Source organism: Podarcis filfolensis (assembly GCF_964270895.1).
Source record: "Podarcis filfolensis genome assembly, chromosome: 3".
NCBI classification, from domain to species: Eukaryota; Metazoa; Chordata; class Lepidosauria; order Squamata; family Lacertidae; genus Podarcis; species Podarcis filfolensis.
Window position 1 is genome coordinate 115,312,818 of NC_139606.1, and position 26,293 is coordinate 115,339,110.

The 26,293-nt window shown below is 45.9% G+C and overlaps 1 protein-coding gene across 1 annotated transcript; it reads right to left on the minus strand.

The window, feature by feature from the left end:
• Positions 1–6,718: 6,718 nt before the first annotated feature.
• LOC310760110 (gallinacin-10-like) lies at positions 6,719–26,293 on the minus strand. The gene is made up of 4 exons (XM_083608060.1): positions 26,234–26,293; positions 10,263–10,347; positions 8,682–8,823; positions 6,719–7,022 (listed from the first exon to the last, which is right to left on the minus strand). Exons 1-4 carry the CDS (start codon positions 26,240–26,242, stop codon positions 7,010–7,012), a joined length of 249 nt encoding a protein of 82 aa, XP_083464186.1. The 5' UTR covers positions 26,243–26,293; the 3' UTR covers positions 6,719–7,009.

A 26,293-nucleotide genomic window follows, 5' to 3' on the forward strand; every position in this document is an offset into this window, starting at 1 on the left:
GAAGCGTCTCCACCCCCATTGTTCAGCCCGGACACAGAGGTCCAGCGCCAAGGGCCTTCTGGTGGTTCCCTCACTGTGAGAAGTGAGGTTGCAGGGAACCAGGCAGAGGGCCTTTTTGGTAATGGCGCCTGCCCGGTAGAACGTCCTCCCAGCAGATGTCAAGGCAATAAACAAATATTTTACTTTTAAAAGACAACTGAAGGCGGCCCTGTTTAGGGAAGGTTTTAATGTCTGATGCTGTATTGATTTTAATATTTGGCTGGACGCTGCCCAGAGTATAAATAATAAATTTATTTTATTTTATTTTATTTTATTTTATTTTATTTTATTTTATTTTATTTTATTTTATTTTATTTTATTTTATTTTATTATTATTATTATTATTATTATCCAATTCTGCACATGCTGACAGGCACCCAGCCCAAAGTCAGTGGGAATATTTAACATCAAATGGTGAGCATTCCCAGCTCTGCACAGGGTAAATGGGAAAATCTTGCCTTACTTTTCGCAGCACATCTTTATCTTTTCCTCATCGCAATATCCGAGGATCTTATTCGGGTTACTAGGGCAAGCACCTGTGCATGCACCTCCAGACTGTATACACTGTTCCGCATTGTATACAGAAGCATATATTCCTGTGCAAAAAGAATGAAGGAAGTCTATGTTTATTGCCCGGAGAGAATAACATGAGATTTGAACAAAAAATACCAATAAATTAAAAAAATTAAGAATGAGAAACTGTTGGGATGTAGCCAAGGAATCGAGGGCAACTAGCAAGCCCCCAGCTGGCACCAGCCCCCCCGGCCGGTAAGCTGGGAGATCTCCAGTCCTTGGTTCAGCGTCAGTGACCCCACCTTCAGAAGCTGGAGCCCTCTCTAATCAGCAGAGTAAATTCTACACAACCGAAGTGGCAGGGAGAGGCTGTGGTGAGCATATTTACAAGCAGTTTCTTCAGCATACATCAGGACAAAAGGAAGAACATGTCTTCTCCCCTTCATGTCCAAGCAAGCAGCATAAGCAATAGCTATACACAAAACGGAAGTTCCCAGCAAGCTGTGCTGGAGTGTAAACAGGTATGTGACACACAACATTCATGCCTGTACTTAAAGTGGAATGGAATATCCTAACAGAAACAACTCAGGTAAACCATGGAGCAATTGCAGACGATAGCTGTGGATGCCCTTGATCTCATTGGGAGCCTGATTTTTCAACCTGGGATGATCCAGAGTCGAACAGACCTGACCCAACCCCAGAATCTAGATTGTTGTTGTTGTTTAGTCGTTTAGTCGTGTCTGACTCTTCGTGACCCCATGGCACGCCAGGCACTCCTGTCTTCCACTGCCTCCCGCAGTTTGGTCAGACTTATGGTCCTCAAAACCAAATGTTTTAAAATCCCATTGACTTGCATTGGGAAAGCTAAACAGTTATAACTTCATTGTTTTGTTTTTCCCCAGATAGGTGCATTGTGGGATGTAATCCACTGGGAGCAGTCAAATACAACATTCCTTGTTTTGCTAGAGTGGACATGCAAGGGAATGTTTGGTCCAGCCAGTCAAAACTTCCTGTTCCTCCTGGCCTGGAGCATCCTTCTTTGCATGTGACTAGTGGGTGGGCTTGTCCTTTCCAGACCTGGTAAAAGGACAAGGCATGCTGCCACTCTCTCTCTTTTCTATCTTCCTTTCATCCTGCGAACTTCCTGGACTGAACTGCCGGCTGCCAGCCAAGCAGTCCCCCAGGTCAGCTTCCTTATGGGATAAACCTGTTCGTATAAGTTTGTAACTTTCAGCCTAAAGCCTGCCAACAGGGATCACACTGTGCTCTGCCTGATTGTCAGCAAATTTCCCTTTTATTGCTTATGAATAAGACTGTTGTGTCTTTATTCTTTTAGGAGGGATTTAAAAGGGGATTCTTACCAGGGACATACAATTCAACCTGAGGGAGATTGAATTGCATAATAGTAAGAGGTTCTAACGAGCCTGCAACCAGATATCTGCTTTGCGTGAGAAGGGGAATGTAAACTCTGCCAAGCAAAGGAACTTGCTAGTGCAAGTTAGGAAGGATATTAATAAACAATATATCCTCTCCTGCCACCCTGAACATTGTCACATGCATGACATATGGAGACACAGTTGCCCCTATAGTGGTGAAGTAACCCAAATTTCACACAGGGGATTTACATTTTAAGTAAAACCACTATAACTTTTTTATTTTACTTCACATAGAGGCATAGCTGTCAAGTGTCCCTCATTTGAAGGGACAGTCCCTTATTCCAGCGCCATGTCCCGCTGCTGTCCCTTATTGATGGATGTCCCTTAAATGTCCCTTAAATGATGTCCCTTAAATTTCAAAGGAGCCAGCTCCTCTCCCTCCCTCCCTGCCGGCCAGGGAGGAGGAAGGCTCCAACTGTGTTGCTTGGCTGTGTTGCTCACCCAATAAGAAGTCTAAGAATGACTGGGGGGGTGGAGCTTGCATGCCTTGTGTGTGGCTAGTTAATGCAAGCTGAGGGGTTTTTTGAATGCTGGACGCCATTTTGTTGCACGTGCTGCTGCAAACTTTGCAGTGCAAAGCCAGGCCAGGGAGCCATCTTAAGTTGAGGCTGCGTAAGCCTTGTGGTGCATGTGATTCAGATTCTATGCAGTTGAACCTCTGGTTACAAAGTTGGTTGGACAGTGTTCTCGAAGCTACCCAGCATGAGTTTGACCAGACTGCAGGAGGATAGGAAGACTGGAGTGCCTGGAACAGGTGAGGCTGCAGGTCCCTTATTTTGGCTGCTGGTCCCTTATTTTCAAATCTGTAAGTTGACAGCTATGCATAGAGATTTGCAGTTTGGAGGCACCACATATCTTCAGGGGGGCATGGACTACCTACCTTTATATTTGGGTGTGGGTCCCCCCCAACCCCCTGTCAGTATATGGAAACATCACCGCTGCAGACAGCCAGTTTGTTGACATCACATGATGTGCTTATCTGTGGGAAAGAAGAATTTCCCAGGACGTTCACAGGCTGGATAAGTCTTTGTGAAGAGTGTAACTTTAAACCCTCTGACTGCGCATGTTCAGGAAGTTTGTCTGACTTGCTGGAAGAACTGAACCGAAAGGACGTGTTTTTCTCTAGTGTTGTAATGTCAGAAATAAACATCATGTAAATAGATTTCTGACTTATTTTTCTTTCCCCTGCGGAAGCAGGAGGGAGGGGTTGTGCATTTTACCCACTCTTGGGAAAATGTCACCTATCAAAATCTCCCTGGTCTGTCTGGATATCAGCCAGAGGAGGTTACCGGTAAGCAAGCTCCGAGGACAGTGAGAGGGGCCAACCTCTATGGAGGGGGCTTGCAAACCAACCCCCCCCATAACATATATATTTTGAAAAAAGACCATGAGTGCTCAATCCTATTATTATTATGCTACTTTGGCCTTTTCCTTGACGGACACAACCCTCTCTCCTAGGCAGCAAATATTCAATGGCATCCTTTGCCAGGCAGGGACTAAGAAGCACCCCCTAAGTGCATAGCTGAATTGAAAGAAAATGAGACAGGCAGAGCAGAGCAGCAGCAGAAGTGGCAAGCAGATAGGCATCTGGATCCATGCCAAAATGTGAGTATGCCTGGAGAAAGAGGTTATCTAGAGCCATTTCAATCTGTCTTGAAGCCCAGTTTGCCTTGCTAGCCCTGATGGATCACCTCTCTAGAGAGAGACTGGGCAGTGGAGGTTGAACCATAGAATATAGAGCCATAGAATTGTAAAGTTGGAAGGGATCCCAAGCGTCATGTAGTCTAACCCCCATGCAATGCAGCTAAAGTATCCATGACGGATGACCATCGATGCCCATTTAGGGCACCTGGGGCACTGCCACCACTACATAGCTTCTAAAGGAAGCAAACAAAAGTTTCCCCCCAAATAAAAGCATCCCCGAGCCACAATATTTCCTGCTTCCCACACACTCATTCGTCTTCTGAATAAACTCCAGCAGACTTTTCTGCCCATCTCCCATTCTCTGGCCATTAGCTAATTGTACGGTCCAGTCTCTCTCAAATTAACTAACAAAATGGTGTGCTGGATCCTCTCCCACCCCCAATACAGTGGTACCTCTGGTTACGTACTTAATTCGTCCCGGAGGTCTGTTCTTAACCTGAAACTGTTCTTAACCTGAAGCACTACTTTAGCTAATGGGGCCTTCCGCTGCCGCTGTGCCACCGGAGCACAATTTCTGCTCTCATCCTGAAGCAAAGTTCTTAACCCGAGGTACTATTTCTGGGTTAGCGGAGTCTGTAACCTGAAGCGAGGTACCACTGTACCTTCTGGAAAGAAGAGAAGTGTCTCCACTTCTGCACTGCTGAATGATGAAAGCATGGGCAAGCAGGTCTTTGTCAGCCATAGACGAGTGTCCCATCCCATGGGCATGTTTACAGGTGCTTTCTGTGTCCTCCCTGCCCCATTTCAAGGATTGGAAGCCTTGGGTGTATAAACCTGGCAGGCACACCCTCATGCTGCTGTTCAGTGTCCACCTAGGTGCACACATCAGACTTTAAAGGGCACCTTTCCCAAGGACCCACAAATGCAGTGCAAAGTGACTTAAGAGTGCCCTTAACCTGGTGTGGCCAGATTCAGCATGCGAGCTTCTCATGGACATCTGGTTGGCTACTGTAAGAACAGGGACTAGATCAGGGTTTCCCAAACTTGGGTATCCAGCTGGCTTTTGACTGCAACTCCCATCTTCCCTAGGTGGCAGGACCAGAGGTCAGGGAAGATGGGAATTGCTAGTCCCAAAACAGCTGGAGACCCACGTTTGGGAAAGCCTGGACTAGATGAGCCATTGGCTCTTCTTACATTTATATTTGGGAGTTAGCATTGTTTGCCACGACATCACCTTAAGTGTGTCATATAGTGTCCTTAGTCATTTAATAAGAAAAGTGATGCTATGTCAGCGGTACCATATGTGAGCATCAAAGGGGGGAGCATGAGAGGCAGAATCAAGATAAACAGTCCAGAATAAGGTTTGGCCCAGCACAACGAAACTGTTAAAAAGGTAACCTATCTGGGTCTCAGATAATTGCTTACCTTGGTTAGAAACGATCACCAAAGCAAGGGCAGCAAGGAGAAAGTAGCAGGCCTTCATAGCTTTGAGAAGGTAAAGGTGGACGTCTGCTGTACAAGGAAAGGAAAAATGGCAAGCAATGTGGTCTGTGCAAGCCTTTTATACTGTTCTGGGGATGGCAACTTTCCCAGCCATCGGGCATAAATACTGAATAATACTCCCTCCACCCAAAAAAACCAACAACCCCAAAACAAACAAACCATTAGGCAGTGTGCCACGCTGTTATATGGAAAGAAGACCCTGTTCTTTGGAGTTGGAACACCTGAGCACAATGGATGTCATGATAGATCAGGGTGGCCAAGGTGGCCTTAGGTGACACTCGAGAGCTGGGAATTGTGCACGTAAGTTTCTTATTCATGTTGTTTTTTGGGGGGTAAAAGATAAAGATAGTCTTTTTCCAGAAAAAGAAAAGTTTGGTGGTATCACTAATAGTTCTCCATTTTTAAAGGGAGTTTAGAAGTGCTGGTTTTACTTATAAATTGTATGTCTCTTTAGTTTCAAAGTTTGATTCTGTTGGTATTTTTCTTACAAATAACTTAATTGGTTTTACCTAAGCAGCTCTAAGCTTTTCTTGACCAAGTGATATATAAATCTTGCGGTCTTCTCAGCTACATCATTTTGGATTCCATCTTGTGGAATTGTGATGGTGGACCCTGGATCTGATCCCAAGGGGTTCTTGAATTATTCCTTCTTGTCTTCTCACCACTCAAGAAGAAAAAGAATGTAGGTACAGTGGTACCTCAAGTTACAAATGCCTCAGGTTACAAACTCTGCTAACCTGGAAGAGTTACCTTGAGTTGAGAACTTGGCCCCAGGACGAGAATGGAAATTGTGTTCCCTTGAGCTGTGGCTTCTGGTAACCCTGGGTTGAGGGAGTGGTGGCAGCCTTACCAGTTCCATTTTGTCCTGTTTCTGGAAAAGTAAACGGGCTTGCCAGCCTTGCTCCAGACGCCTGCTCTGGCCGGAGAAGCAAAGAAAGGTGAGGGAGGGGCAAGTGGCTGGGCGCTCGTTTACTACAAAGACTATTTCTATTATGATACTCTAATGAGGATAAAACTATGTCGTATTGGGTTCTTTCAACCTCTTCCTAACCACCTTCTGTAACCTCAGCATTTACCACAGTGCTCTGAAGCACTTACTCAACCCCCCTTTTCTTTTACAATATGGGGAGAGTTCTCCCTTGCATCTTGTTGTTGTTGTTGTTGTTGTTGTTTAGTCATTTAGCCGTGCCCGACTCTTCATGACCCCATGGACCAGAGCACACCAGGCACTCGTGTATTCCACTGCCTCCCGCAGTTTGGACAAACTCATGCTGATAGCTTCGAGAACACTGTCCAACCATCTCGTCCTTTGTTGTCCCCTTCTCCTTGTGCCCTTGCACCTTACCTGGAGTTATTTTTCACTCCAGCATTCAGCTGTTAGTTTTCTCCTAAACTGGTTCTAAGCAGTTATATGGTCAGACCTCACTCTTGCATAGTGATACTGGCTGGCTTCACTCACGTTGGGTTTTGCAGAAACTCTGTGTTTAACTTTGCAGGTGTTTGACTCCACAGCTCTGTTTAAAATGAGGGAGATCACAGACATGGTGCTCATTTAATTTTTTTTATTAAGTTGTAATCTAAAGAGTAAAATGACAGAAAACTGGCTCTTGGTGAAAGTAATGCCCTGTAAATGACAAGAGGAGAGCATGCATGTTCTACATTTGACAACTGCATCCCTGAACAGATTGTGGGCAGAAATGCAGAGGAATGCCAAGAGAGACAGGAGTGGTGATTGAGCTGTAGATTCAGTGCACAACTGTGGTACATTTTCAGAACATCTTTGCAGTGGTGAGGAGAAAGAGAGTACTGTGGACTTGCTTCTTGCAAAGAACGGGTTCTGATGGGAGTGGAGCAATCAGAGCAGAGAGTTGTCCTCAGGCAAGTGTCCTATAAAGATTTAAAAGTGGAAAGGTTAGATCAATTTGGTACAGTCCCCAAAGGAACAGGTACAGTGGTACCTCATCCTGAAGCAAAGTTCTTAACCCGAGGTACTATTTCTGGGTTAGTGGAGTCTGTAACCTGAAGTGTTTGTAACCCGAGGTACCACTGTAATAGCTTTCTGAACTTCTTCTGCCTACTGATGGTAGGACCATCAGGGTATAGAAACCAAGTCTTATGAGGAACATTTGAGGAAGCTGGATATGTTTATTTTATTTTTATTTTTTTGTAAATAATTTTTATTCATTTTCCAATTAAAAACATTCATATTAATAACAAATCAAATCTTACCACATTCAAAAAACCCCACAAAAAACCCAATATAGTCAATTATATAATCCAAATTAATTAATTTTAATGGGACTTCCCATGTTCTGGATTTCAAAAGCCAAATATCCATCCTTTATCTTTCTGCTATCTTCTCTATTACTTCACAATTTTCCAATCCTGATATTAACAATCTCCTCTCTCTATCAGTCAGGAAGCTGGGTATGTTTAGCCTGGAGAAGAGAAGACTGATTGCCATTTTCAGACATCTGAAGCGCTGACACACAGAAGATGGAAAAAGCTTGTTTTCTCCTGCTCCGGAAGGTAGGATCCGAACCAATGGATTCAAGTTTCAAATTACAAGAAAGGAGATTTCAAGTAATCATCAGGTAGAACCATTAGGAAGGCAGTCAATTCTGCTTCATGAGGCTTTTAAACAGAGGTTGGATGGCCATCTGTCAGGGATGCTTTAGCTGAGATTCCTGCAGTGCAGGGCATGGGATCCTCATGGGAACTCAGTGATTCTGTTATTTCACAAGACATGGGTGGGGAGCCAGTCCTCCAGGCCTTTCTATCTGGCCTTTGAAATCTCCCCCCAGGGCCACACCTCTCACAGCCCATGCTTTGCAACCCACGTTTTTATAATATGTCATCCAGCTCTGATCATGTGCAATGAAGTTCCACTCTGTGGACTGAGTCACACATTCACGTGGCCCATATACCAATCATTATCTCAAGGATGGAGGAACCTCTGGTCAAAGAGGGGACATTCAAATGAGGCCCTCCAGGCCTTTCTATCCAATTCTCTAGAGCAGGCACATCCAACAGGTAGATCGTAATCTACCAGTAGATCACTGGACGTCTGTGGTAGATCACTGGTAGATCACTGGCTCCCCCCAAAGAAGTTCAACAACTTTAACCTGAACCCCAAAAAGCAGGGCCTTTTTCCACCCTAAAAAAGCTCAACCTGAACCCCTCAAAATGGGGTAGATGACTGCCAGTTTTTAACTCTGTCAGTAGATCGCAGTCTCTTGGGAGTTGGCCATCCCTGCTCTAGAGTCTTCACCAGGAGACACACACCCTTACCAGCCCTGCTCTGCACCCTTCTCAAGTGTATTTTTCTAGCTAGAATGTGTCATTGGACTGTGATAATGCCTCTTGCATGAATGGGGAGTGAATGGAGAAGTATGTATTTGTGTATAGAAATCTTAGATTTCTCCATTGCTCCGTTGAGAGGAATGTCACCACAGAGTTTCTCTTATCACAATGCTATCTCATAGTAGCAAATCAGAAAAACAAAACGGAACTAATATTTGAAGTCATGCAAATATTGGTACTTACTTGGTACAGCAGTTCATTCCTCCATGGCAATTTCCGGATACACTAAAAGTTGTAGGACACGGACCAAAAATGCAGTAACTCTGCTCCTTTGCTCTGCAGGCAAGGGTATCGCCGAGATCAGGAGGAGGACCCTGAGCATAACCTAGCCACAAGAGACGGGGTATTAGTTTCTTAGCTTATTATTCATTCACATACAACAAACAACCCACAGTTGTGAGCATTAGCTTGGGGTGTGGGCAGGTATCTGTCTGTGGAACATATTATTAGGGGCAGTCCGTCAGGCGGCAAAATGGAAAGATGCCACACCACCCAGCAGCTGACTCCATGAAACTCCCGTCTGCCAAAGCCAGCAATAAAATTCCCACCTCATTTGCAATAAAATTGCTGGCATATTTGCAAAGCTAAACAGAGTCCACTACGGTTTCAAATTGCATAGGGGACCATGTGTTGGGACTCCTTCATTGCCCATTAAGCTCATTTGCCTTCAATAGCAGTAAAGCTCTGCTGGATGAAATATTAATTGCTTCTGGTCTATTTTTTGGGAATCCTGCAACATGTTTAAGTTTTTACTCTGCTAACTATACACTGGAATCTACTCTGGATCAATGCTGAGTAGAATTCCGTGACATAGATAAGGGAAGAGAGGAAATGTTTTGGAAAACATTTAAGGAGGTACAGCAGCCAAAATAAACTTCCAAGTCGGGGCTGACGTAGGCGCAGCAGTAAACAACAACTAGGAAATTAAGTAGAATGACATTGGGTGGAGCAAAAGGATATATGCAGCTTGAGAAAGATCAACTAGGATGTCAAGGAGGGATAGACTGGGAAATCTTGAGATATGAGATGAGATGATTAAAACAGAACTGTAAGATGTATATAATAACTTTGAAGAATGCAATAATAATAGTTGTCATGAAGTAGTGATCCTGTGAGCAAGTATCGCTGGATGGGGCCCCTCAGTTGGTAACAATTAGTCCCCAAAGTGGGAGCATGTGATGGGGCTGGCTGGCTGCCAGCGTTCCCCAGCCCCTATAAATCTTTGAGTTAACCTGCTGGGAGGGAAAGAGAACACACCATGGATTAGACTTGCTGTTTGATGTTCTGTAGCTGGTGCTAGAGAAGAAGCCAATAAAGTCTGATAACCCGTTCAGTGCCTGTGTGTGATGGATTAGGACTCAGGAAACTAATCCCCTCAATAATAATGATGATGATGTTGATGATATCAGTCCCCAGGTAGGTTTCTCTTTGTCCAGCATCAACCTTGTGCAGAGCAATTGCCAATCAGTGTAGACCAGGGCTGGCCAATGTGATGCTCCATCATCTGTGAACACTGGCCATCCTGGCTGAGACACATGGGAATTGTCACCCAGAAGATCTGAAGAACACCATACTGGCTACTTCGGTACAGAAAGTACTGAGCTAAATGGATGAGGAAGCTTTCTAAGCCTTTAGAATGAAGCAAGCCAAATAAACTAAGAATAAAAACAAACTGTGCCCCTTCCTCTCTTCCACCAAACTGAAAATCTTTCATCTTTTTTGGGGTGTGTGTATATATGAGGCCAAAGTTCTTTTCCAACTTACCTGGGCAAATCTGGAAGAGGAGCACGACAACAGCAACGAAGAAGTAAAGGATCCTCATGGCTGATGATCTGGTGGGCTCTGGAGTCTGGTGGGCAGTAGAAATTCACACAAATTCTCAGGCCAGATATTTTTTGGAGGTTGAAGCTAGAGACTGCTTGCGTATTTATAGGATTGAAACGATTGTGAAATCTAGGTGCATATGTTACTTGTCAATAAGTAACTGTCCTTAACAGTTTGGAAAACTTGCCGGCTACTGGAGGGTAATTGCACATTTCAAATGATGTGACAATTAAACAGTGATGCAAGATGCACGGTGAAAATCCATTAACCTGTCTCACTCTTACGAAACTTCAGCAATAACACATTAAGTTCCTTGTGACCTAATTGATGGAGGGAACTCCTGGGGGCTCTTGGAAACAGAGAAATGATCATGAAGAGCCTGCTGGATCATGCCAATGGCCCACCTAGTCCAACATCCTGTTCTCACAGTGGCCAACCAGATGCCTGTGGGAAATATGTAAGCAGGATTCGTACACAAGAGCCTTCTACCCTCCTTTGGTTTCAAGCAACTGATATTTCACAAGCATTTCTGCCTCCAACTGAGTAGGCAGAGCATAGCCATCATAGCTAATATTAATAAAAAAGTAATAGTAAAAAACAAATTAAATGCTTTTTTTATATATACAATGAGCTGAGATCTCTGGCTAGTCAATAGCCCACCCCAGGCAAGATAGCATTAGCCAAAAAGATGCATGCCCATAATTACTTGTAACATTTATATGCTATTTTTAACAGAGTGATGTGCAGCTTTCTTGTTCATTTGTATTTGGCAGTTTATCAGTCATGCAACTTAAATTTGCTTCCATTCTTTTCCCCCACCCCTTAGGGTTCCAGTCTCCAAAATGTGGCAGTCTGTGGTATCTCTATGTCTCCTGGTGGTCCTTAATGGGCGTTAACAATGTCCCCATCTTCCCCCCTCTCTCTCACGACATGGTCAACTACATCAATAAGTTGAACACTACCTGGCAGGTAAGTACCAGCTTTTGGCTGGCCAGTTGGGATGCGGATGACACTGACAGGAGAAGGAGGTGTTACAACTGAAGGAGTGTCCCCACCTCCATCGTTCTGCCCGGACGCTGAGGTCCAGCACCGAGGGCCTTCTGGTGGTTCCCTCACTGCAAGAAGCAAAGCTACAGGGAACCAGGCAGAGGGCCTTCTCAGTGGTGGCGCCCACCCTGTGGAACGCCCTCCCATCAGATGTCAAACAACTACCTGACATTTAGAAGACACCTGAAGGCAGCCCTGTTTAGGGAAGTTTTTAATGTGTGACATTTTAATGTATTTTTAATATTTGCTGGAAGCTGCCCAGAGTAGCTGGGGAGACCCAGCCAGATGGGCGGGGTACAAATAATAAATTATTATTATTATTATTATTATTATTATTATTATTATTATTATTAATATCATTGATAGCCTTTCCTCTTGAATTTGTCTCTTTTAAATAAGAAAAAGATAATGGTGAGGGTAAGCACTGTTGCTTTTTTCTTTTAACTTCACTTGGGGAGAAGGTGAAATCACAAACTGCGCATGAAATACTGGGTGTGAGGAGAGTCTGGGTGAAGCAACAGGAAAATTCCATAGCTTCAGCTTGACTACTTGAAACTGTCTGACCTTATTATTATTATTTAAATGACCTATAACATGCAAATCATTTATGCAGCCTTGTCCTGAGGCTTTAATGCCGTTAACACCTAAACGTTCCAACCTGTGAACTTGGCCCTGGATGTAAGCCTTGATTTACGCAATTGATGGAAGCCTTGGGCCGGCTATGCACTTATACAACTGAAAGTGGAGTCTGGCAATCTGCACGGATGATAAGAGGCGAAATCTGAGCAGGTCTCTAGTTGGTAAATAACTTATAGCTAAGTAATGTTCTTGGCACTGATTTACCTCCTTCAGAGGAAACCACCGATGAGGTCACACAAATGAAAGAAGAGACAAGAAAGGAGAATATCATTATTCTTATTTAACACTGATAAGCTCTCTAAATTGTTGTTGTTGTTGTTGTTGTTGTTTATTAAATCTATTAGACCTGTCACCTGTATAGTTTTGTCTCAAAGCATCTCCTCCTGCCAATTTTATGTTTTGATCCATATAATCCTGTATACCCATAAAGGTTGGTTGGTTGATTGATTGATATTAAAGTTATATATTGCCCTTCATCTGAGAATCACAGGGTGATTTACAATATTTAAAAAAGTAATATAATAGCAAACAAAACAAAAGCCCCCCTAAACACAGTTTAGATTGATTGATATTAAAGTTATATATTGCCCTTCATCTGAGAATCACAGGGTGATGTACAGTATTTAAAAAAGTAATATACGGTAATAGCAAACAAAACAATACTCCCATCCCCTAAACATCATAGATTGCTTAATTAGCCAAAGACCTGGGAGAAGAGGAACGTTTTTACGTAATGAAGCCATCTGGAGTTTCCAAATTGGGACCATATCAGAGGAAATCCTTTCTAACTTAGTTGCATCAGGCTAGCCAGCATGGGCTGCTGATTCTTGTCTCGATGTCCGTCACAGATCAGAAACTCACAGCTGGAGGTGACAAGGCTGGCTGCCCATCATCTATTCCCATTTGTTATGGGTCACTTAATACTCAAGGACGTACTTTCCCAGATCTGGTACCCGTCGGCATAGCAACTGATAGGTCAGCCTGGAGCACCAGAACAAAGTTCTCCGCAGGCCTATGTCAGCCACCTACAAAGTGCACACTGCCCCAAAGGCAACTGGCTAGTAACTGATTGTTCAAAGCACCCATGGGATTCCTTCTTTCGTAGTATGGTGCCCGGTACGAGGCCAAAATTTGGCACACCAAAATGGATCTTCTCAATTATGGATCTTCTCAATTTTGTGGCGCGTGGTGTCCACAGTGCCCTAAATCCAGCACTGCCAGGAAACTGCACTTTTGCCAGGCATGATAGGGTGGGCTGCACAATGTTTGTGCGGACATGCAATGAAGCTGAACATTGAAGAAGAGGGAAGAAGAGTTTGGATTTGATATCCCGCTTTATCACTACCTGAAGGAGTCTCAAAGTGGCTAACATTCTCCTTTCCCTTCCTCCCCCACAACAAACACTCTGTGAGGTGAGTGAGGCTGAGAGACTTCAGAGAAGTGTGACTAGCCCAAGGTCACCCAGTAGCTGCATGTGGAGGAGTGGGGAATCGAACCTGGTTCACCAGATTACGAGTCCACCGCTCTTAACCACTACACCACACTGGCTCCCAGCGGAAGATTCAAGCCAAATTTTCCTTCATGCAGTGCACCGTTAAACTATGGAACTCCTGCAGGAGACAGTGACGACCACCAATCTTCTTCTTTTTTTGTAAATACATTTTTATTTGATTTTCAAAAATATAAACATAAAACAAAACCAATTCAGAATCCAGAGATCAAGATTACTCTGAATCTCCTGCCCCCCCTCCATCCTTCCCATGCGTCCTATTGATAATATTTTCAACTGCATATCAATACTTCTCTGATTATTTTTGTCTTTCTAAATTATCCGTACATTCTGTTACATTACAAGTGGAGATGAAATCCTGCCAATGTTTTAACCTGCTTACAATGATCTTGTATATAAATTATAAACTTTAAAAAAAAGAATTTAAAGAACTTTAAAAATAAATTTCTTCTTGATTCCTGAGCTCCCCAGCTGATTTTGAAATTTTGCAATTTTTGCATAGTCTATCAGCTTGGCTTGCCATTCTTCTTTGGTCAGGGTTGTCTCTTCCTTCCATCTCTGGGCTAGTAGTATCTGTGCAGCTGTTGTTGCGTACATGAACAGTCTTTTCTGGTGTTTCGGAATCGTGGTACCTATGATTCCTAATAAGAGTGACTGCCACCAATCCAGATGGCTTTAAAAGACAGACAAATTCATGCAGGAGAGGGTCAGGAGAGAGTCAATGTGGTGTAGTGGTTAAGAGCGGTGGACTTGTAATCTGGTGAACCAGGTTCGATTCCCCACTCCTCCACATGCAGCTGCTGGGTGACCTTGGGCTAGTCACACTTCTCTGAAGTCTCCCATCCTCACTCACCTCACAGAGTGTTTGTTGTGGGGGAGGAAGGGAAAGGAGATTGTTAGCCGCTTTGAGACTCCTTCGGGTAGTGATAAAGCAGGATATCAAATCCAAAACTCCTCCTATTTATAGCTATTAACCACAATGATTATGCTCTACTGCCACTGTTGAGGCAGTAGTGCCTCTCAATACTAGTGGCTGGAAACTGCAGGAGGGTAGAGGACTTTCATGACCAAATCCTTCAGGCTCTTCTCGTGTTCTCATGTGTGTGTAACTTGATTTCCTTTGTGCATTATGCTACTCTTGGTGAAACAGGCAGCATACACTTAAACCACATTTAAATGTACTTTTATTATTAGCGTTATATTTATTTACACCCTGCCTTTCTCCCAGGACCAGGACTCAAGGTGGCAGAATTAAAGCAGATAGAAAAATCAAAACAAATACAAATAAAACACACCTAGCTAACAACGTTTAAAAATATCTGAAGAAGTGTGCATGCACACAAAAGCTTATACCCAGAACAAACTTAGTTGGTCTCAAAGGTGCTACTGGACATTTTTTTTTTAATTTCTTTTGACTGTGTCAGACCAACCCAGCTACCTACCTGACCCTTTAGAAGGTTGGAGTTAAAAAGGAATTAAAGCACCTTCTACAGCATTAAAACAACGCAAACATGCACTTGAAGCAAACAATTCTGGGAATTGTTAGGGTGCTGAGAATTGTAGAAGGGTAAAGTTTCCAGGAACCTTTGTGGGAAACGTCCCTCCATCCATAGTTCTTCAGGTAATCTGTCCACCAAATCTAAATCCTTAAACCTGTTCCTCACTTCCACTGTGTATTCATAAGGAATTTGATTTACCGTATTTTTCGCACCATAGGGCGCACCGGACCATAGGGCGCACCCAGTTTTTTGGGGGGGAAATAAAGGGGGAAAATTATTTTTCCCCCAGGCGCGGGACTGGGGCGGGGAAAGCTCGAGCTTCCCCCGACCCCAGCCCCCAAACAGGCAGCTCTCTGCAAGCTGTGGGAGCGCTGTTTGCGGAGAGGTCTGCGAAGCCAGGGCGCGCTGATCTCAGCGCGCGCAGGCTTCGGCATGCTGGCAACTCTCTCTCTTTTTTTTTTATAATATTTTTTATTAAGGAGTTTTGTTTTTTTTAAAACCATACAGACATAACATACATAAACACATAAAGACAAAAACAAAACAAAAAACATGTACCATTTCATATCCTAATTTCTTATACCTTTCTTCCCCGACTTCCTCATGCCTCCCATTTCTGTATTCCAAATTCTTGTCAATTACACAGCAAATCTTCCCTTATTTTCAATTACATTTAAACTAATTGTGATGGGATGGTGAGCTGCTTGTGCGTAAAATCCTGATCCCTCAGAGTTTGGCTAAGTTCCCAAACCTCTGTCTGTGATGGAGCTCCTTAAGCATGGCTCCATCAATCGCTCGTTGAATCGGACAGTGGGCGTTTACGGAACTTCTTCCAGCATAAAAGCTCCTTAACGGAAACACGTCTTCTGGACTCTCGGCGTGACAGTTTCCGCCGAGGAGTGGGTGTTCCTACGGGAGGTCCTGAAACCCCCCCACTGTTCTCGCTTGAAGTATCTCTGAGCTCTCCCTCCGACTCACTTTCCCTTGGAACTCCACTTCTCCCCCTGCTGGTCCCCTCCTCCGCTGAGTGGTCTCTCTCACCCTCCATGAGCCCTTTCACCTCCTTCGTCTCAGATGACAGTTCCCTGACATCCACCTCCCCTCCAGGGCCCCCTTCACCCCCTTCCCTCCCCTCCTCTGCGGGAGGCGAGGGAGCAAAACCCCTGAAGGAACCTCCCTCATCTTCCGAAGTTTCGAACACTTCCCTCCACCTTTTGCTGTTCCCGGTTTCCAAGTACTCCTCCTCCTCGGAGTCGGTACCTCCTTCCAACTCCGATTCCCTGAATCCCTCCAGTTCCTCCTCATCGTCGGTGGTGCCAAAGTACTCCCTCCGGAACCTCGCTACTGGCTGAGGTTTCCTGGGGAACCTTTGGTGGAACGTTTCGATCAAGACCTCGTCATGTACCTCCTCTGCCTTCACCCAGGTGTTTTCTGACTCTGGTTCCCCTTCCCACGCGACCAAATACTCCACCTGATTCCCCTTCCACCTGGAGTCGATGATTTCTGCCACATAGTTGCGGCTTTCCCTTTCTTCTATGGCTGGCCCCCGTGTGGATACCCCTTCACCTTCCCCCCTGTATGGTGACAGTAATGACCTGTGGAATACTGGGTGCAGTTTCATGTGGTTCGGTAACCGGAGTCTGAAAGCCACTGGGTTGATCTGTTGGATGACCTCAAATGGTCCCAATCTTTTGGGTCTCAATTTCTTGCAACCCCCCTTGTACGGCAACCCTTGGGTTGATAGCCAGACCCGACTCCCCACCCTAATTGTTTCACCTTCCCTTCTGCTCTTGTCTGCCTGCCTCTTATATTCTTCTTTGGCCCTTTCTAAGTTGTGTTGGAGTTGACGATGGATCGCTTCCATTTCTTCTACAAAAAGTTCAGCGGCCGGAACACTCCATCTCTCTCCTCCTTCCCCTGGAAACGCCCTGGGGTGGCACCCATAATTAGCCAAAAATGGGCTCATCCCGGTGGACACATTCTCTGCATTATTGTAAGCAAATTCCGCTAGTGCCAACTTTTCGACCCAATCGTTTTCTCTGTCATTGACATAGCACCTCAGGTATTGTTGAAGGATACCGTTTGCCCTCTCCGCCTGCCCATTGGTCTCAGGGTGCCTGGCAGTCGAAAAGTTGACCTCTACGTGCAACAAGCTCATAAGCTTCCTCCAGAATCTGGACGTGAACTGTTTCCCTCTGTCGGACACCAACCTCAAGGGGGCGCCATGCAGCCTAAAAATATGTTCTACAAACAATTTCGCTGTCTCTTCCGCCGTGACTGCATGTGAGCAAGCTACAAAGTGACCCATCTTAGTTAACTGGTCTACTACGACTAGTATGGCGGTTTTCCCCTGGGATTTGGGCAGATCAGTCATAAAATCTATCGACACCGCCTCCCACGGTCGTTCTGGTGTGGGTAACGGTTCCAATAAACCCGCTGGTGCCCGCCTTTCTCCTTTGGCTCTCTGGCATTGGTCACACCTTCTCACATACTCCCGTACATCCTCCCTCACCTTGGGCCACCAAAACTCCCTGGTCACCAACCACATGGTCTTGTGTTGCCCAAAATGCCCCGCTGTGGGATTGTCGTGCAACTGTTTGAGTACTCTCCCCCTCAATTCCCCTTCGGGTATATATATAGTGCCCCTTTGTAATACAATGCCCCGTTTCTTTCTTCAAAACCTCCGGGGTCTTCTCCCTCTCTCCTTAAACCTCTGAGCTTATCCTGGGCGTACTCATCATTTACCGTCCCCTCTACCAGTTCTCTTTGCCCCACCCAGGCCGCACCACACACCCAGTGGTCCTCTGGGATAATATGTCTCTCTTCTGGCGCTCCCTCCCCCTCCAAATATTCAGGTTTGCGAGAGAGAGCGTCCGCTCTGATGTTTTCTGGACCTGGCACGTAGCAGATTTCAAAATGGAATTTGGAGAACTCCTGGGCCCATCTCACTTGTCGTTGGTTGAGCACTCGTGCTGTTCTCCAATACTCCAAATTCTTGTGGTCCGTACACACTTGCACCTTATGCTGTGCGCCAATTAGTAAGTGTCTCCATCTCCGGAACGCTTCGTGAATGGCGAGTAGTTCTCGGTCATATACCGTGTAGTTCCTCTCGGATTTGTTCAGCTTACGCGAAAAGAAGGCACACGGTCTCCATTCCGACTTATTGCTCCCTGGCTGAAGCAGTACTGCCCCCACCGCCCGGTCTGAGGCATCAGTTTCCACTCTCATGGGTTTTTGTAAATCCACATGCAGGAGCTGTTCTTCCGAAGCGAATGCCTTTTTCAATTCCTCAAAAGCGTGCTCCGCCTCTGCCGTCCAAACGAATTTCTTCTTGCTGCTTAGACAGTCCGTGATGGGAGCCGTTAAGTGGGCAAAGTTCTTGATGAATTTACGGTAAAAGTTCCCAAACCCTAAGAACCTTTGCACATCTTTTTTGGTTTTCAGTGTCTTCCATTCCAGCACCGCCTGGACCTTGCCTGGATCCATGGCTAATCCCTTGTCTGATAAGCGGTACCCCAGGAATTCCACCTCCTTGGTGTGGAACTGACACTTCTCCAATTTCACCCACAACTGGTTTGCTTGCAGCTGGCTCCGCACTTCCCTGACATCCTTCACATGCTGCTCCTCATTCTCCGAATATATCAGCACGTCATCGAGGAATGCCACGCAATTCTTGTAGAGCAAAGGTCCCAGTACATGGTTCATGAGCGATTGAAAACAGGCGGAGCCTGATTGCAATCCGAATGGCATAACGAGATATTCGAAAGCCCCTAGGGGGGTGAACATCGTTGTCTTCCATTCATCCCCCTTCTTTATTCGTATCAGGTTGTACGCTCCTCTCAAGTCCAGTTTCGTGAATATCTTTCCCTTCCTCACCCTGGTCAAAATGTCATCAATCCTGGGCATGGGGAAAGTCACTGGTTCTGACACGGCATTCAGGGCCCGGTAGTCCACGACCAATCTCGGTTTATCCGTGTTTTTTTTGTCCACAAAAAACACTGGACTGCCCCCCACCGCTCTGGACTCTCTGATGAAACCTCTCTTCAGGTTTTTGTCAATAAACTCCCTCAACTCCTGCATTTCCCTGTCTGACATGGCGTACAGCTTGCCCACGGGGAGCTGGGCCCCAGGGACCAGGTTAATCTGGCAGTCAAAGTCTCTATGCGGTGGTAGTTTATCTGCTTCCCTTTCGCTGAAGACCTTGCTCAGGTCAGCGTATTGTTTGGGCACCTTCCCTTTGTTCGCCACTTCCGTCCCTGCTATGGAGGCTTTTGCCCCTTCTGGCACCTTTCCCTCTTTGCAGTGTTCCAGGCAATGTCCTGACCCAAAGGACACCACTCTCTGATGCCAGCCCACTAGCGGGTCATGCAACGCTAGCCAGCTCATTCCCAAAATGACTGGCGCCCCTCCCAGGGTGGCTACATTGAACGCTATCCTTTCGGTGTGCCTTGCCACCCTCATAACCATTGGGACGGTCTGTAGGCTAACTTCTCCCCCCAACAGCTCCCTCCCATCGATCGTGGTGACCTGCAGGGGGTTGCTTAAAGGGAGTGTCTGTATCTGGTGTTCAGCTGCAAACTCCTTGCTCATAAAATTACAGGAGCTGCCTGAGTCTAACAGCGCCTTGGTCTTTAGTGGGTATCCGTTTGCCAGCTCTAGCAACACCTCTATTACTAGGGCTGGTCTTGGAGGTTCCGGAGTGGGCACTTTTACTGCTCCTTGGCCTGTCTGCAGTGCCCTGACAGAGGCAGACAGGCGTTGGCTTTTACTGGCTCCTGGACTTCCTCCTCCTTCCCCCCAACAGCCCCCGCCATCCCTTGCCATTCCTTTCTTTGCGGGCAGACTCTGGCAAAGTGACCTGGCTGCTGGCAGAGGTAACATTTCTTGGCGCTCTTTCCCTCCTTCTTCCTCCCTTCACTGGGATTTGAAACTGCGCGCGCGCGCGCTGTTCCAACTTCCATCGGCTCTCCGGGCGGGAAACTTGGCTCTGGAATCTCTGGAATGCGGAAATCCCTCCAACGCTCTCCTTTCCCCTCCCGCTTCTCCAAGGCTCTTGCCTCCTGGCGCGCTCCAATGGTCAGCGCTGATTTGGTCAGCTGGTCCATAGACTCCGCCCTGGGCGCCCGGGAAAGTTCGTCTTTCACCGCCGAAGAAAGCCCCTCTTCAAATAGCATTTGAATGGGTTCCGCCGATAGGTCCCACCCCAATCTATGTATCAACATTGTAAACTCAGTCCAGTACTCACGAACCGATCGGCTCCCCTGTTTGCAAGCCATCAATTGTCTGCGTACCAGTCCCTGTTCAATCTCGCTGGAAAACATCAAATCCATGGCGCGAAAAAACTTCCTCGCGTCCTTCAGCATGTCACTATTCCCTGCCATCAGGGGCCGGACCCAGTCTCTCGCCCCTCCTTCGAGATGGCCAATCACAAACGCCACTCGCGATGCCTCATCGGGAAAGTCATTAAACTGCAGTTCAAGAGCATACTGCATCTCTGTCCTAAAGGCTTGGTAGTTCCTGGGGTCCCCCCCAAACTTCTGCACCATTCCTGGCATCTTTCTTGCTAGTGTAGCGCCTTTTGCCTTTTCTGCATCCTGCGCCCTCCTTTCTTCTAGCCTCGCCGTTTGCATTGCTAGCTGGAGTTCCAACACTCTGTACCTTTCTTCCAGAGTTGGACCTTCTCCAGCTCCTGCTGCTCCTCCGGTTCCGGCTGGGTTGCTCATGATGCCTCTCTGCACAAGCTGCTTTCAGGGACTGTCCGATTGCTGTGATGGGATGGTGAGCTGCTTGTGCGTAAAATCCTGATCCCTCAGAGTTTGGCTAAGTTCCCAAACCTCTGTCTGTGATGGAGCTCCTTAAGCATGGCTCCATCAATCGCTCGTTGAATCGGACAGTGGGCGTTTACGGAACTTCTTCCAGCATAAAAGCTCCTTAACGGAAACACGTCTTCTGGACTCTCGGCGTGACAGTTTCCGCCGAGGAGTGGGTGTTCCTACGGGAGGTCCTGAAACCCCCCCACTGTTCTCGCTTGAAGTATCTCTGAGCTCTCCCTCCGACTCACTTTCCCTTGGAACTCCACTTCTCCCCCTGCTGGTCCCCTCCTCCGCTGAGTGGTCTCTCTCACCCTCCATGAGCCCTTTCACCTCCTTCGTCTCAGATGACAGTTCCCTGACACTAATCTTCCTTATTCTCCTTGTCTTAACCCTTACTAATAGTAACCATTTAACTTCCAGTCCAACATCATTCTAGCTTTCATTAATTTTATAGTATTTCTTTAAATAGTCCTTGAACTTTTTCCATTCTTCTTGCGCTGCTTCTCTTCCCTGGTTTCGGATTCTGCTCGTCATTTCTGCCAAGCCCATGTAGTCCATCACCTTCATCTGCCATTCTTCCAGTGTGGGTAGATCTTGCGTCTTCCAGTACTTCGCAATAAGTATTCTTGCTGCTGTTGTGGCGTACATAAAGAAAGTTCTATCCGTCTTTAACACCCCTTGGCCGACAATGCCCAAGAGAAAGGCCTCTGGTTTCTTAGGGAAAGTATATCTAAATACCTTTTTAAGTTCATTATAGATCATTTCCCAGAATGCCTTAATCTTCGGGCACGTCCACCAAAGGTGAAAGAATGTACCTTCAGTTTCTTTACATTTCCAACATTTATTATCAGGCAAATGGTAAATCTTTGCAAGCTTGACTGGGGTTATGTACCACCTATATATCATTTTCATAATATTTTCTCTTAAGGCATTACATGCCGTAAATTTCATCCCGGTGGTCCACAACTTTTCCCAATCAGCAAACAAAATATTATGACCAATGTCCTGGGCCCATTTAATCATAGCTGATTTAACCGTTTCATCTTGTGTATTCCATTTCAGCAGTAAGTTGTACATTTTAGATAAATTCTTAGTACTGGGTTCTAACAATTCTGTCTCTAATTTTGATTTTTCCACCTGGAAGCCAATTTTACTGTCCAATTTAAATGCTTCGTTTATTTGGTGATAGTGCAACCAATCTCTCACCTTCCCTTTTAATTTCTCAAAACTCTGCAATCTCAGTTTGTCCCCCTCCTTTTCCAAGATTTCCCAGTATCTTGGCCACTTCGACTCCATATTTAACTTTTTAACTGCCTTAGCTTCCATTGGCGACAACCACCTTGGAGTTTTATTTTCCAGCAAATCTTTATATCTGATCCAGACATTTAATAATGCTTTTCTGACAATATGGTTTTTGAAACTTTTATGTGCTTTAACCTTGTCATACCACAAATATGCGTGCCACCCGAAGATATTATTGTAACCTTCCAAGTCCAAAATGTCTGTATTTTCAAGAAGCAGCCATTCTTTCAGCCAGCAGAAAGCTGCCGCTTCATAGTACAGTTTAAAGTCAGGCAGGGCAAACCCCCCTCTTTGCTTTGAATCCGTTAATATCTTAAATTTAATTCTGGGCTTCTTGCCCTGCCAGACAAATTTAGATATATCTTTTTGCCACTTCTTGAAACAGTCCATTTTATCCATTATTTGCAATGCTTGAAACAAAAACAACATTCTTGTTTGCTGTTTGCGGAGAGGTCCGCGAAGCCTGGGCGCGCTGATCTCAGCGCGCGCAGGCTTCGGCATGCTGGCAACTCTCCGCAAGCAGCGGGACCGCTCCCGCTGTTTGCGGAGAGGTCCGCGAAGCCTGGGCGCGCTGATATCAGCGCGCGCAGGCTTCGGCTTGCTGGCAACTCTCCGCAAGCAGCGGGGGCTCCCGCTGTTTGCGGAGAGGTCCGCGAAGCCTGGGCGCGCTGAGTTCAGCGCGCGCAGGCTTCGGCATGCTGGCAACTCTCCGCAAGCAGCGGGAGCGCTCCCGCTGTTTGCGGAGAGGTCCGCGAAGCCTGGACGCGCTGATCTCAGCGCGCGCAGGCTTCGGCATGCTGGCAACTCTCCGCAAGCAGCGGGAGCGCTCCCACTGTTTGCGGAGAGGTCCGCGAAGCCTGGGCGTGCTGATCTCAGCGTGCGCAGGCTTCGGCATGCTGGCAACTCTCCGCAAGCAGCGGGAGCGCTCCCGCTGCTTGCGGAGAGGTCCGCGAATCCTGGACGCGCTGAGTTCAGCGCGCGCAGGCTTCGGCATGCTGGCAACTCTCCGCAAGCAGCGGGAGCGCTCCCACTGTTTGCGGAGAGGTCCGCGAAGCCTGGGCGTGCTGATCTCAGCGTGCGCAGGCTTCGGCATGCTGGCAACTCTCCGCAAGCAGCGGGAGCGCTCCCGCTGCTTGCGGAGAGGTCCGCGAATCCTGGACGCTCTGAGTTCAGCGCGCGCAGGCTTCGGCATGCAGGCAAGTCTCCGCAAGCAGCGGGAGCCCAGCGCTGGGCTCCCGCTGCTTGCAGAGAGGTGTGCGAAGCCTGGAGAGCGTGAGGGGTCGGTGCGCACCGACCTCTCTCACTCTCCAGGCTTCAGCGAAAGCCTGCATTCGCACCATAGGACGCACACACATTTCCCCTTCATTTTTGGAGGGGGAAAAGTGCGTCCTATGGTGCGAAAAATACGGTAGACTGTATCTTACCAGCCCCGTGGTTTTTCCTACTTTCTTTAGTTTAAGCTTGAATTTTTCTTAAGACGCAGATGATCTGAGCCACAGTCAGCTCCAGGTCTTGTTTTTGCTGACTGTATAGAGCTTCTCCATCTTTGGCTGCAGAGAATATAATCAATCTGATTTCGATGCTGCCCATCTGGTGATGTCCATGTGTAGAGTCGTCTCTTGTGTTGTTGGAAAAGAGTGTTTGTGGTGACCAGCTTGACAGAACTCTATTAGCCTTTGCCCTGCTTCATCTTGAACTCCAAGGCCAAACTTGCCAGTTATTCCGTTTTTCTCTATGGTGGGTACACAGCCCAAATCACAGTGGTGCTTTTCCTGGAACCCACAATTGTATCAACCAGACCCTTCTGCACTTAATATATTTGTATTTTTGGGTGCTTCTTATGGCTGTGCAGAACCTCCCCACCTGTGGCTTATTGATCTCTAGAAAACATGTGGTCACCCTATCTTTGTGTAAGCTGTGCCATTTTGCTGTCCTCGTATCTCTGTGATTAAGACTTCAGTCATAACATGGAGAGTTTTCTTACTTTAGAGGAGAGAGTAGTCCCTGTGTTTGTCTTTCTCAGACCCTCCAAGTGTCCCTGTTTCCCAGAGACAGCCCCGGATTTACAGAAGCCGTCCCGGTTTCTGATTTGATCCCGGAATGTCCCACTTTTCCTTAGGACATCTCAATTGGTCTGTATAGTTAAAGCTATGGTTTTCCCAAGAGTGGTGTATGGAAGTGAGAGCTGGACCATAAAGAAGGCTGATCCCCGAAGAATTGATGCTTTTGAATTATGGTGTTGGGGGAGACTCTTGAGAGTCTCATGGACTGCAAGAAGATCAAACCTCTCAATTCTTAAGGAAATCAGCCCTGAGTGATCACTGGAAGGACAGATCGTGAAGCTGAGGCTCCAAGACTTTGGCCACCTCATGAGAAGAGAAGACTCCCTGGGAAAGACCCTGATGTTGGGAAATATGGAGGGCACAAGGAGAAGGGGGCGACAGAGGATGAGATGGTTGGACAGTGTTCTCAAGGCTGCCAACATGAGTTTGACCAAACTGCAAGAGGCAGTGGAAGACAGGAGTGCCTGGCATGCTCTGGTCCATGGGGTCACAAAGAGTCGGACACGACTAAACGACTAAACAACAACAATTTTCACTGGAGAAATGTTGGAGGGTATGGAGTTATGTGACCCCCAAGCCAAGGAGATAAGTAACTATACAACCTTTAGAAGACATCTGAAGGCAGCCCTGAATAGGGGAAGTTTTTAATGTTTAATTTATTATTATTATTATTATTATTATTATTATTATTATTATTATTATTATGAAAGCCACCTAGAGTGGCTGTGGCAACCCAGTCAGATGGGCAGGGTTTAAATAAGAAAATTATTATTATTATTATTATTATTATTATTATTATTATTATTGAATAGGACATCCCTATTTTCATCAGATGAATGTTGCAGGGAATGCTTTCTTCATATGCTTCCTACGAGTGAGGCAGTGGAGGGGAGGCGATTTCTTAGTGATCTGGTTTGTGGTAACAAACGCACTGCCAACGACTTAAAAACAACAGGACACTTGTTTTGTTTGTTTTTATTTATAAGATTTCTTGCCCACCTTCTCTCTAAGGACATGAGGCAGGTTACAGCAGTATAATCATGCAGTTATAAAAAGTGTTTCAGTCATAGCAGAGTTGGAAGGGACCCTGAGGGTCATTTAGGCTGACCCCCTGCAATGCAGGAATCACAGCTAAGGAATCCCTGAGACACAGCAGTATAGATACAGCAAAGGAAGGCCATTCAGAGAAAGCTAAAGACCTGAACTTCCAAAGGCCGGGGTAAAGAGGTGTGTGTCTTCTGCATATAACAAAAGCTGTGTGAGGAGGGAATTCCACAACTGAGTCGAGTTGATTTAATACAGTGGTACCTCAGTTTTCAAATGTAATCCTTTCCGGAAGACCATTTGAGTTTTGAGACATTCAAAAACTGAAAACTCAATACAGAAGCCTCAATAAGGAAAACTCAATATGGAAAACTCAACACGGAAGCCGCATGGCATGTTCGACTTCTGAAAAGTGTTCGAAAACTCAAGCATTTATGTCCATGTTTCTGCCGCTTGAAAACCTAAACGTTCATCAACAGAGACGTGCAAAAACTGAGGTACCACTATATTTGAATTCTGGTTTTCCAACAACAAATGTTAATCTCAGAATAGCTCAAAATAATTGCAATCAGACTAATTTGGTCCAGTTACTGAGATTCCACCAGATCCAGCAGAGAGATCTACTCAATGCACTGCAACCCACAAATACATTTCAGTTCTTTCTCTGCTACTGATCAGTCACCTTTAACGTCTCTAAACTTGGGATTTAATAGCCTGGCAAATGTTATACTTACATGCCAGCTCATTCAACCATTTGAATGGATTTTATTCTTTGCATTAAATCTCCACTGGGAGGATTTATCTCCCAGGGTTAATACCAGGAACCATTTATATAGCAATTTTAATAAGTAAACCCAAGTGCTTAATGCAACTTATGATGTCAGCACTACAATGAGTGCATTCAAAACAACAATCCTCCCTCCCTCCCTCCCTCCCTCTCAGCACAACCTGTGCTGTTCTTACTATAATGAATAAATTCTTAGTTCTGACTTACTCCAAGCATACAGTTCCGGCTTTACAGGTAATTTGGCATCTTGTTCAACCCTCAAAACCT

What these genes read in the sequence shown, in the direction of transcription:
- LOC310760110 (XM_083608060.1), bottom strand. An exon ending in CCTCTTCCAGATTTGCCCAG is followed by an intron (nt 8,824 to 10,262) that starts GTAAGTTGGAAA and finishes TCTTGTGGCTAG; the next exon opens with GTTATGCTCAGGGTCCTCCT.